Below are 13,301 nucleotides of genomic sequence, written 5' to 3' on the forward strand. Positions count from 1 at the left end.
TGGTTTAAGAGATCAAGGTATTAACTTGGCCTCCAAGTTTCCCAGTTCTCAATGTGATTGAGCATCTGTGGGATGTGCTGGAATATCTAGTTATATACGTGGAGGCCCCACCTAGCAACTTACTGGACTTAAAGGATCTGCAGCTAATGTCCTTATACTAGATACCACTTTGCACCTTCATAGGTCTTGTGGAGTCCATGCCTTGACAGAGCTGTTTTGGCAGCATGAGTGGGACTTAAAGAGGCTCTGTCACCAGATTTTGCAACCTCTATCTGCTATTGCAGCAGATCGGCGCTGCAATGTAGATTACAGTAACGGTTTTATTTTTAAAAAACGAGCATTTTTGGCCAAGTTATGACCATTTTTGTATTTATGCAAATGAGGCTTGCAAAAGTCCAAGTGGGCGTGTTTAAAGTAAAAGTCCAACTGGGCGTGTATTATGTGCGTACATCGGGGCGTTTTTAATACTTTTACTAGCTGGGCGTTCTGACGAGAAGTATCATCCACTTCTCTTCAGAACGCCCAGCTTCTGGCAGTGCAGACACAGCCGTGTTCTCAAGATCACGCTGTGTCGTCACTCACAGGTCCTGCATCGTGTCGGATGAGCGAGGACACATCGGCACCAGAGGCTACAGTTGATTCTGCAGCAGCATCGGCGTTTGCAGGTAAGTCGATGTAGCCACTTACCGGCAAACGCTGATGCTGCTGCAGAATCAACTGTAGCCTCTGGTGCCGATGTGGCCGACACGATGCAGGACCTGGGGCAGGAAGTGAGTGACGTCACAGCGTGATCTCTCGAACACTGCTGTGTCTGCACTGCCAGAAGCTGGGCGTTCTGAAGAGAAGTGGATGATACTTCTCGTCAGAACGCCCAGCTAGTAAAAGTAGTAAACACGCCCCGATGTACGCACATAATACACGCCCAGTTGTACTTATACTTTAAACACGCCCACTTGGACTTTTGCAAGCCTCATTTGCATAAATACAAAAATGGTCATAACTTGGCCAAAAATGCTCGTTTTTTTAAAATAAAAACGTTACTGTAATCTACATTGTAGCGCCGATCTGCTGCAATAGCAGATAGGGGTTGCAAAATCTGGTGACAGAGCCTCTTTAAGGTACTCTTACACTCTCATAGATCGGTGCTCGTTTGAGCCTTGCACAAGGAGCTAGTGTGTGGGGCTACTTTACTACGACTGCTCGTCCCCATACATTTCTATCATGTCGGCAACACATTTCCCTGTTTACATGGTGAGATGTGCTGCCGACATCGATTTTTGAATATTTTCTGCGTTTAAAGCGATACAATCAGCTGATGAATAAGCGTTTGCCAGTTAATTGGCCTGTGTAAAAGGGCCCTTACACCGTTCAGCTATAACATCTAAACCACCTGCCTAATGCTGTGTATGTCCTAGATACATAAGAGAAGATTGCATTGGTTGAGGCTCTGGTCACTGATTTCTAGACTTAAATAGATACTTTGACAGCTCCGTTTCTGTAACTAAAAATAGAATGCCACACTTCATTCTAAGCAAAGGACCATTTAAAATGATTGGCCACTTGCTTACAATCCTGTTACATTTCCTATAACAGAAAAGTCAATGCAGTGCCTAAAGAGACTTTGGACCACTGAAAAGGCTAATTTAGACCATTTTTTCCCCCGACTGTTAGCGCTTTTCATAAAATAAACAAACAAGATGACTGGAAAGTTGACCTGCCATATTGGATTTTTTTGCTAGTTGTCGGGTGCAGTCTTGTACAGTTGTGCATGTTAAAAAAACCAAAACGTCTTTGTATCCCATAAATGGAAACCTAGACCAGGCCACAGATCAAGGCAGAGATCTCTTTTTTTTATTTTTATTTTAAACTATTTTATTTTAACTTCTGACGTCATCCATGACGACAACCTTCTCCGACCAATTGTGAAAGACAAGTTGTTTAGGAAACCGGCATCTGATGTTTCTAATGTGTGGCCGGCTTTAGGGCTTTGAGCGCTCTAGAGATCAGTCGTGGTCCACGATCAGACTTTTGGTCTTCTCACACGTGTCTGGCATATATCTTTAAGATCAGTTTGAATGTATTTCCCCTATAAAGAGGTGGCATTCTGGATGTTCAGGACTTCTGTTTTGTTATTGATGGAATAATTTGCTCATGCTGCCTCAACCAACAACTAGAAAAGTGTTCTTTGTGTAATAATTGTCCATTTAGTTGTGGTCTCTGGAATGCTGTAGAACACTCAGGCAGAACTTTGACTTTTTCTCCAGTGCGTTTTGTTTTGCTTTATTACCATCAAGGTATTTTTATGATGTCTCGCTGTTTGCAGAAGTGTGTGTTTCTTGCGTTTCTGCTAGGTTTTATAGCTAATTGTTTTCACCTTCATGACTCCCCATGTGACAGGTCCTTTATATATTTGTTATAGATATGAAGCATTGTGTAGGTCTTCTATGAAGTACTCTTGATATAACCTGTTTGGGTGGGAAACAATCTTGTTTGTAGGATTGCAAGAAAAAACCTTTATCCAGTGTATGTTCAAAGTGCACAATTTCTATAAATAGAAAATCCTGTATCTATTTCTGAATTTACAGCTTCAAGCTCCACATGCAATTTTTAAATGCACATGTCAATGGATGCAGTAGCTGCTGCATGTGGCTGTAAGGGCCAGTTCACACAGAGGTTTTTGACGCGGAAACCGTGTCTGAAAACGCGCCAAAATTGGCTGAAAATGCCTCCCATTGATTTTTATGGGAGGCGGAGGCAGTTTTTTTTGCCCACGGCGCTCAATGGCGGCGGGCGAAAACGCCACACAAATTGGCGTACAGGCAGAGCAAAATCTGCCTCAAATTCCAAATGGGATTTTGAGGCAGATTTTCTGCCTGCAAAATACTCCATGTGAACCCAGCCTAATAGTGCAATGGAGTAGATTTTCTATTCAAAATGAGCCAGAATTTTGGCGTACGTGCAGAGCTGCGCATTTTTACGGTTTTTGAATTCTATTTTTATTTTTGTGAATTTTATTTTTCTCTCTGACTTGCTGGACAAGGTGGCGTGGCTTAGCGGGAAAGGGCATAGTCTAGAAAAAGTGGCTTAGAATGCGACACCGCGCACCAATGTTTTGGTGCGCAAACAAATTGCTGTAAACTAAGCCAACTAATAGATGGTGTAAGGAAGAGAAGTTTATAGCAAGATATGCCAAATTTATTATACAGCATGCCCCACTTTGATACATTTGGTGCAATTTCTGACTGCCTTGTCTGTTTATCCTCTCTAAAACTTTTACAGTAATAGTAAATCTGCCCTAATGTGTTATTTTTTTTAATTTCTGGGAATTCCTTAGATCTGGTACGGAAAGATTTCTACAACTCCATCAAAACTGCTCTGCCTGTAGAACTCTATCTCTGCAGAATTGTTCCCAGATAAGCTTGTGTGTGTTTTTTTTTTAATGTTAGCAGTATAAAATTCTTAACTAAAAAACTAGTTAGCGGTTGCTCCTGCAACTACTGAGCGCCCCTCCAGTTGCAGGGCTGCACTAAAAGGCACTTGCCGTTTATGTTTGAGCTTGCCAGGACCATGTGGTTGAATCCATGGCACTTTGGTATTGCAGCAGTGTAGAAGCACCTACTGTGTTGCTTTTTTTAAATTTATTTTTTTATAACAAATGTAAATCTGTAGGACCTGCACTGCTTTTGATGGAACGACCGCACGGTTCCGTTAAAACAACGGAAGTGTGCATGGCCCCATTGAAATGAATGTCAGGGTGCTATAAGTTAAAACTGATAGCACCCTGAGGAAAAAAACAAGTGGGCATGAGGCCTTAGATGTAACCAGGTCTGCTTCAGTAACAGATTCGATTTAGAGAATTGAAAGGCTACATTCACAATGATAAGGCTAAAGGCTTCACCACTACTGCAACCAAAGGTGGCAGACACACTTTAACCCTTTCCCTATCAATGATGTATCTCCTACATCCTGTCTGGCAAGCACTTCAGTAGCCAATTACATTTCTTCCTAGATTCTAACGGCTCTAAATCGCATCTAGAGCTCTGATCTAGGTCTTGATTGAAAGCTAAGATTCTTCACTCCAACCTGCTCGAACTCAGGCTAGGTTAAAGTGGGAGCTGCATATATTTGCAGGTCCCACTTCAACCCATGTGAAAGGGGAGAGTGGTAGCCAGCGAGAGGACATGCTAGCAGCCTGTAGAAAGAAGAGACGCTTTGATCCTCCTCCAGTCCCTGTATGGCTGTAGATTACTCCAGGTGGAAAGGGTAACAAACTGGGCAGGTCCCCCTTTTTTTTTATTTTTTATTATTTTTCTTCCTTCATAAAATGAGCAGTAACTTATTTTTTTTTTTCTAATCATCCTTCTGCACCTAATCGCGTCCTCGTTCACACGTGCACCGCACAAAGCCTCAAAGTTCTGTATGTTTTTAAACTGACCATGCCAATACCTGATCTTGAGTGTAAAATCCGCTGATCGCTTCTGTAGCGTTAGGGTATGTTCACACGCCCTATTTTCAGCCGTTTTTCGGGCCGTAAACGCCCCGAAAAAAAGTGCATGTCACTTCTTGAGACGTTTTTGGAGCCGTTTTTCAATGTCTCAATAGAAAAACGGCTCCAAAAAACGGCCATAAAAAAATGCATCAAAAAACGCTTGATGCTTAAGCAGCTCAAAATCAGGGGCTGTTTCCCTTGAAAAGCTCCGTGTTTTACAGCCGTTTTTTGTTTGCCGTGTGAACATACTCTTACCCATTAGGGCTAGTAAAGCGTTTTTTTGCCGCTGTCCTTGACGTGGAAACCGCACCAAAAAAACTTCCGAAATTGCCTCCCATTGATTTCAAAGGTAGGTGGAGGCGTTTTTCCCTCAAGCGGATAAAAAACGATCGTGAGGAAAATTGTCATGCTTTCTTACCGCGTTTCCGACTTTGACCTCCAATTGACATCAATGGGAGGCAGAGAAAGCGTTTTTCGCCCGCGACGCTCAATGGCTGCGGTCGAAACGCCGCAAAAAACTGCAGGCAGGTCAAAATCTGCTTGCAAAATGCCACGTGTGAACAGAGCCTTACATGGTACTGTCATAGCGATCTCGATTACTAGAGGAACGTCTAATACATAATATACTATAATTTCCAACTGATTCCACAAAAATAAAGATCAGGATTAGTTAACGCATTAGATTTACGTTCAGGGAATTGCGATTATTGATTAGGATTAGTTTGTGTTCGGAATTGCAACAAAGTTGAGCTTAAAGTTGCAGCAAAAAGTCTTGACCATGACGTGAACCCAGATTATAAGTGCCCTATCTCCTACATAAACTTATCGGTGCTGTAATGTAGATAACAGCAGTGGTTTTTATTTTGAAAAAACGATCATTTTTGAGCAAATTATGAGCTAGTTTAGATTTATGCTAATGAGTTTCTCAATGGACAACTGGGCGTGTTTTTTTACTTTTTACCAACTGGGCGTTGTACAGAGGAGTGTATGACGCTGACCAATCCGTGACTAATCAACATTATACACTCCTTATTGTTCCAGCCCAGCTTCTCTCACTGCACAGTGTGATTGTGCAGTGAGAGAAGCTGGGCATGAGGAGTGTATAATGCTGATTGGTCACTGATTGGTCAGCATCATACACTCCTCTGTACAACGCCCAGTTGGTAAAAAGTAAAAACACGCCCAGTTGTCCATTAAGAAGCGAACTAGCAGAAATCTAAAATGGATAGGACACTTATAATCTGGTGACAGAGCCTCTTTAAAGCCCTTTTACACAGGCCAATGATCGGACAAACGAGTGTTCATGTGAACGCTTGTTCTCCAACATTGCCCTGTGTAAACATGACAAAGATGAGCGAGCAGACGCTCGTTCATCGGCTGATCGTATCATTTATGCAGCAGAAAATATTCTCATTGTCTGCAGCACATCTCCCTGTGCTGCTGACATTATGGTAATGCATGGGGATGAGTGATCGTAGTAATTTTTTTTATATCTAATTGGCAAAGGGCAAAAAAAGCCTATTTCCCAACTACCCTTTGTCGCAATGTTTTATTAAAATATAACCTTTATTCAATAACACTACACAATGGTTAACCCCTTCCCACTGCAGCCACTTTTGACCTTCCTGACAGCCTAATTTTTCATATCTGACGTGTCACTTTGTAGTAATAACTCTGGAATGCTTTTACTTATCCAATCGATTCGTGACACGTTGTACTTTGTTACTGGTAAAATTTGGTCGATATATTTAGTATTTAATTGTGAAAAACACGCAAATTTAGTGAAATTCAATTTTTAAAAATGTAAATATCTGCTTGTAAGACAGATAGTTATACCACACAATAGTTGCTAATGAAGATTTCCCATATGTCTACTTTAGATTTGCATAGTTTTTTTTGAACATCCTTTTGTTTGTCTGACGTTACAAGGCTTAGAACTTTAGCAGAAATTTCTTAAGTTTTCAAAAAAATTTCAAAAGGCTATTTTTAAAGGAACCAGTTCAGTTGTGAAGTGGCTTTGAGGGGCCTATATTTTTCAAACCCCCATAAATCGCCTCACCGTAAAAACTGCACCCCTCAAAGTATTCAAAACCGCATTTAGAAAGTTTCTTAACCCTTTAGGTGTTTCACAAGAATTAAAAAAAATTAGGGGTGAAATTTTACAATTAAATTTTTTTTGTTGTAGAAATTAATTTTTAATCTTTATTTTTTCTGTTACACCGGTTTTACCAAAAAAATGCAATTCAATATTTATTGCCCAGTTTCTGCAATTTTTTAGAAATATCCCACATGTGGCCCTAGTGTGCTTCAGCCTTTTAGCACAGGAGCACCTAGAGAATTTCGGGGCCTTTTTATTAGAATATATTTTAGGCACCATGCCCGTTTTGAAGAGGTCTTGTGATGCCAAAACAAAGGAAACGCCCCCAAAAAACAAACCTTTTGGAAACTACATCTCGCAAGGAATTCATCTAGGGGTGTAGTGAGCATTTTCTCCCCATAGGTGTTTCATAGATTTTATTGGAATTTGGGCATGATAGTTTAAAATTTTTTTTTTTCCAATAAGATGTTTTTAGCTAAAAAAAAAACAAAAAATCAAAAACAATTTCCACAAGGAAGTAAAGAAAAAGTCCCCCAAGATTTGTAAAGCCATGTCTCCAGGGTAATGAAATACCCCATATGTGGTCATAAACTGCTATTTGGGCATTTGGTAGGGCTCAGAAGGGAAGGAGCGCCATTTGGGGTACAGATTTTGCTCGATTTGGTTTCTTGGCGCCATGTCATTTGCAAGGCCCCTGTGGGACTAAAACAGTGGAAACCCAACAGAATTGACCTCATTTTGGAAACTATACCCCTCAAGGTATTCACCTAGGGGTTCAGTGAGCATGTTAACCCCGCTGGTGTATTCTGGAACTAGTGTACACTCTATGTTGTGGAGAGAAAATGTCAATTTTTCCATAGATATGCCAGTATGTGGTGCCCGGCTTGTGCCACCATGAATAGACCGCTCTCTAAATATTTGTGGTTCTAATCTTTTGCGTTGACATTGGATAGGGCTCAGGAGTAAGAGAGTACCATGCGAAATTCAAGCCCAATTTGGCGATTGACAAATTATTGGTTCACAATTGCAGGGCTCTGATGTGAAATCATAAAAGAAACCCATGAGAAGTGACCCAATTTTGGAAACTTCACCCCTCAGGGCATTTTCCCCAAACAGGTCTTTTCTATAAATGAATGTGCTGCGGATGGTGCAAAGTAAAAATGTCAATTTTTCCCTAGATATGTCATTTCAGTGGCAAATGTCGTGCCCAGCTTGTGCCACTGGAGACACACCCCCCAGAAATTGTTACAGGTTGTCCTGGTATGGCGATGCACTTGCTTTTAAAGGTTCTAACTGGGTATGCGCTGCTTCTTTCTTTTTAATTGAACTTAATACTGTATACTATAATGTAATACTAGTTTCTTCATGTACTTAAGATTTTTAATATAACCTGCCATAACACCAACTACTGTAATTATTTATACAGTGGTCAAATTGTTGTACTTGCCATCCTCGATCATGTGTTGGCATACAGTAATGTGGCCTAACCAGACTGCATACCTGTGACATTCACACCCTGCAGGAAGTAATGAGTAGGATGGATGACAAGACATTGTGAATCAGTGTCTTCATGACATATTTGTGTGTATGGCATCTGACCATGGTGCAGTGTTTTAAATACTTAAGACTTCATCATTCTTTTAACTCTGTTTTGCTCTTCCTCTCAGAAGGGGATCATTTGATTGTTTTACAGGGGGGGTTGGCTGTTGACGTGTTGGACAATATATATTTTTTTCCCACCTACTGTAATGCCCATACACCACCCTTCCTTTTGCTGTCATGTGAAGGTAAGAAGTACAACGCCCTCCAGGATTAGATAAGAAGGCAATGTAAATAGTTTCACAATTCACATTCATTTCAATCCTTCCATTGCCCCACCTTCATTTGTTATTGCCACTAAGTGTTTTATTTTAATAAGTATATTAATAACCCAAATTGCAGCTTGTCTCTGACTTAATAGTTGGCTCTATTAAAAAAAAAAAAAAAAGTCCCCAAATAAGACTGAAATATTTTATTTAACTCTGGTTTCATACCCTGGATGCTCCTAGATCCGACAGTAGTAAGAATGTCTACTTATTGTTACTGTGTCTATTTTAGTTCATATGCAACCAAAGATATGAACGATCATTGACAAATCGCAAAGTCTTCAAACTTTTAGACTTCGAGCACATGAATGTATTATGACCCTGTACAACTTCAGAGTTGTATGGAACTGTAATATGGCGCTCAGGGACTTGGGACCCTATTGGTCCTTTTTATATGCATTAAATTTCATACAGGTTTTTGGTTTTTCTTCTAGTAGGAATCGGATAGTAAAGAAAAATCGCTCCATGCTGTGTCTAAAGGTCCTTGCGTACACACATATATATATTCCACCTCTTAAAAAAGGGATGATCGACAATACAGCATGTCGATCGAGACTTGTTTTCTCCAATGAAACGGAGCAATGGTGGCATTTATGGGGACATCCGATCGTTAATACGATTATTCGTCCCCATACATTTTGCATTGGGGATATGTGCTGCTGACATGCGACCATTTTTCAGGCCACATTAAAGGTGGGATCAGCTGACAAACTAGCGTTTTCGCATTCATTGGCTAATCGCTGCCCTGTGGTCATCTGATTGAGACTTCAAAGTGAGAAAAAGCTCGGCACTGCTTTGGCTCTTGAACTTTTACTTAAATATTTATGGCTTTGTGTACATTCACATATCTTTACAAAATCACCAAAGCTAATGTTAAGGTATGTTAATTTAAAGGGTTTGTCCAGGATTAAAGATGCATGGATGCTTCCTTCTAAAAATGGTGCCACAGCTGTCTTCTTTTCCTTCTCACATGCACTTCGCACTGTGAGGAGAAGGAGAGCGAGCGACGGTAGACACGGCTGTCACTCGGGACACATTCCAGTGATGGCCGTGTATTGCCCGGTTCCATAGACTTCTATGGGGGCCGGGAGAACGGACGAAAATGGGGCATGTCCCATTTTTTGACAGCCGGCTTTCCCGAGCCATCAAATTGGTCGTGTGAATAGCACCATTAGAGATCTATTGTTTCTACTGTGGCCGAGTGATGGCCGTTTTATGAATGGCCGTCACACGGCTGGGAAACCCTGTCGTGTGAATAAGGTCTAAGGGCAAGTTTTTACACAGGCGGATTTCTGCTGTGACTAGATCCAATCTACAATATAACATGTCAATTGGTGCTAATTGGCCCCTTCTACACGGGCTGATGCTGCTGTATTGGGACAGACTGTCAATACAATTCGGTCCCCATCAGTTTACATCTTTGTCAGCAGCACATCACCTGTTTGCACTGGTAGATTTAAAAGGCTGCACAAACAGTATGATTAACCGATGATTGAGCGCTTCCTCGTTTGTCTGCTTATCGTTGGCCTGTTTTCACAGGCTAATAATTTGCTAAACTGGTGTTCTTACAACCGCTTGTTCCTGATTATTAGCCTGTGTAATTGGGACTTAAGTAGAATTTCCTGAATTTCTACGTTGATTGCTAATAAAATGTGGTCTAGTTCTCCGTCATAATTATAGACAGAATTGTGCTCAAAACACAAGTGCTATAATGGTAGCTCTATGATATAAAATAAAACCAGGGAGACCTATTCTGCCATGCAACCTGTCTCAAGTCCGTCTCGGTCTAAAGTTTCCCCACACAAAAGATTGTTAGTCTCTGTAATTGAAGGAAAAAAGCATTTAGGAGGTTTTAATCGGAGAGTTTGATACAGGTATAATGAGCGGGGCAGAATGTCCATTTTCAACACATTAATTCTTATGCCGACTATGGTCAGAGGTCGGTCTAGGGACTGTCCTGGATCAGGAGTAGTATGAAGCTGTTTGCTGTAATTTTCAAATTCCTGCACGATCGAAGAGAAGGACTTTCATGGTGAGGACGCTTAAAGTAACAGGTCATCTGTAAACAGTGACCATTAGGGAGTAATGGTTCCCGTGGTTTTCCTATGTATGGAGGTGTTAACACGTAAGGTATCGGCTAAGGGCTCCATCGCCAAAAGATATAAAAAGGGGGACAAGGGACATCCCTACCTTGTCCCATTTGAAAGGAGCGGATAGTCCCATAATATATTGCAGCATACGTGAGCCCAGGCCGATTGTGCAAAGGATCGCCTCTAGGAACCCCCAGCTGACCCGATCAAAGGCTTTCTCCATGTCTGCAGACAGCAGGCAGAGGGGGGTCCCAGATGTGCACGCTTTCGCAATTAAAGAAATTGTATTAATGGTATCCCGTTCTTCCCGCCCTGGGACAAAACCCACCTGTTCCCTGTTGATTAGGATAGAAATAAATGGCTGCAGTCGCAAGCCTATGATTTTGGCGTACAGTTTCACACCTATGTGAAGTAGAGAGAATATTGGCCTGAAGTTTCTGCACCCGCTAGGATCTTTTGCCGGGTTTAGGCAACAGTTATTTGGGCTTGTAGAGCTTTGGGCGGGAAGTGGCAACCCTGGAATATAGTGTTAAAGGCCTGAAGAACAACGGGCAAATATTTTGCCAAATGTTTTGTACAATTGTGGGGTAAACCAGTCATGTAAAAGTGCAGGACGTCTTTAAAGAGCTTTTCTCAAATTATAAAGTGATAGCATATCATAAGAATTGATATCATTAGGATATGACATCACTTTCTGATCGGTAGGGGTCTGACCTTTTGGGTCTGCTAAACCAGCTAAAACCCAGGAGCGCTGCTGTTCATGGAAAACTTTTGAAGGGGAAGTAGTGCTAAAGCGCCGCAGCGGCCCCTTAATTCTCATGAGACCCAGCGATCAGAGTGTGATGGCAGTCCTAGCAATTTGGCATCACTGAGATGGGAATAACCCTTTTTTAACTTTTTGTTTTGTAATACAATAATTCACTCAATAGAAAAAAGCCAAATATGATATATTGCACCTTCTATACGGTGTGTATTGCATTGTATTACATAATCCTTATCCCAACACGGTCTTAACAATCATTTTCTTATAATTTTATTGGAAAGAAATGTGTACTTTTTTATATATTTTTTCGTTCTAAAATTTTAAATGATTTCAAATGGGACTTTCTCACTAGTTAATACATCAGCAACTGATATATAACAGGCACGTATACCACGATTTCAGCAAATCTTACAATTTAGTCAAGGTTAATATTTCCAATAAATATTTAAATAACTAATCTTTAAAACCTAAATTATATAAAAAAATGTATGTATTCTAGGAACTGACTGGTAAAGGTTTTGGGGACCAGGATTTCCGCTCTGCTCTCGAAAATGGAGTTCTCTTGAGTGAGTAAGTATCACAGGCTTTTACACTAGTTACGTGGTGGTTGAAGAAAAAAAGCAGGGTGTGTATATTCTAAATCCCTACCATCGGTAATAAAATTAGTAATGTATGTTGAAAACCAAGCCTTTAAGAAGTATGTAGACCATCTTACCTGGACCAGCACACCCTGCAGAAGTGACGGCCATTTGATGCTGTGAGCCACACCAATGGAAAAAAAAATAGTAGTATTGCATAAAAATGTAATGCATTGTTTTTGTTTTTTATTTTAATTAGCTTAGTTAACAAGATCAAGCCCGGAATTATTAAAAAGATCAACAGACTCTCCACACCTATTGCTGGCTTGGTAAGTATTCTGAAATTGTAATTTAATTTTTTTTAAATTGCACTAAAGCCATCCGTGTCCCTTTTTTTTAAAGGAATTTTCCAACCTTTAAAGATTGTGCGCAAATGGTTTAACTGCAGTAAGATTAGTCACTTACTAATGTACTGTCTGTGGCTGTAATGTCTCTGTAAACTTGTCTCACATACAGTCACATGACCATTCTACTGGTGTTTTATCTCCTGCCTGTGTGATAGGTCAATTTACACACTGATAGTATATTCTGTTCAATTGAATTCTAAAGTCACTGCCTGAAGAGAACGATTAAATTTATTTTAATAGTATAATTCCTAAAATTGGCCCTTAAAACCCTAAGTATCTAAATGCAGGCACAAGCAAATGGTCAAAGTGTGAGAAGTCTATGGGTGATAGATAGTGAACCCACCCATAGACCACGATCTCTCCTTATAAAATAACTGATACACTGGACCATCTGCTGCAAATTAATCCTGCACGTTTCAGTATCACGTATTTTAGGGATACGTCATCGGGGATTATATATTGAATTTTGTTACATGCTGGTTAGCACTGTTTTTCGTGCTAGACCAGCTTCCCGTTGTGTGCACGACTCTGATATAATGGCCGCAGTGGTGCCGGCGAAACGCCGACCCTATAAAGCCTTAGGCCCTCCCACTCTGATGTCATCAAAGCCAACCGCCAATCCGTATTTGACACGTCATCTCTGACGTCTCAGTTGGCCGCCAGCCTCCGTTGTACAGCCAATAGGCAAATACCAGACTACAAAGCGTCCATAGTAACACTGGGGATCCCGAAGCGGATTATAGAACACCGTCAGAATCAACACAGCAGGTAAGTTTTAATATAGAACTGCAATTTCGTCATCCTGTACATTAGGATAGAGATAAAGACAGCAGATTGGAACGTAAAAACATTCCGTATCAAAAGTCATAGCCCATGAAATGCATATGAGTATTAAATCCCCAGCACCCTCTGTAAATGACTCTACTCAGAAGGAGGCCACAAACTTATTGTTCACCATCAAGATGGAATATAAACTTATGATGTAGAAGGGGGTCGGATGGGAAAACATAG

The 13,301-nt window shown here is 40.7% G+C and overlaps 1 protein-coding gene across 1 annotated transcript in view; it reads left to right on the forward strand.

Moving 5' to 3' along the window:
• The window catches only part of LMO7 (LIM domain 7), a 205,145-nt gene that overhangs the window by 62,743 nt on the left and 129,101 nt on the right, over positions 1-13,301 (forward strand). The window contains 2 exon segments of the mRNA XM_075852339.1: positions 11,805-11,875; positions 12,143-12,212. Of these exon segments, the coding sequence (XP_075708454.1) occupies positions 11,805-11,875; positions 12,143-12,212 (141 nt within the window).

This window comes from Rhinoderma darwinii, chromosome 2 (genome assembly GCF_050947455.1).
Source record: "Rhinoderma darwinii isolate aRhiDar2 chromosome 2, aRhiDar2.hap1, whole genome shotgun sequence".
NCBI classification, from domain to species: Eukaryota; Metazoa; Chordata; class Amphibia; order Anura; family Rhinodermatidae; genus Rhinoderma; species Rhinoderma darwinii.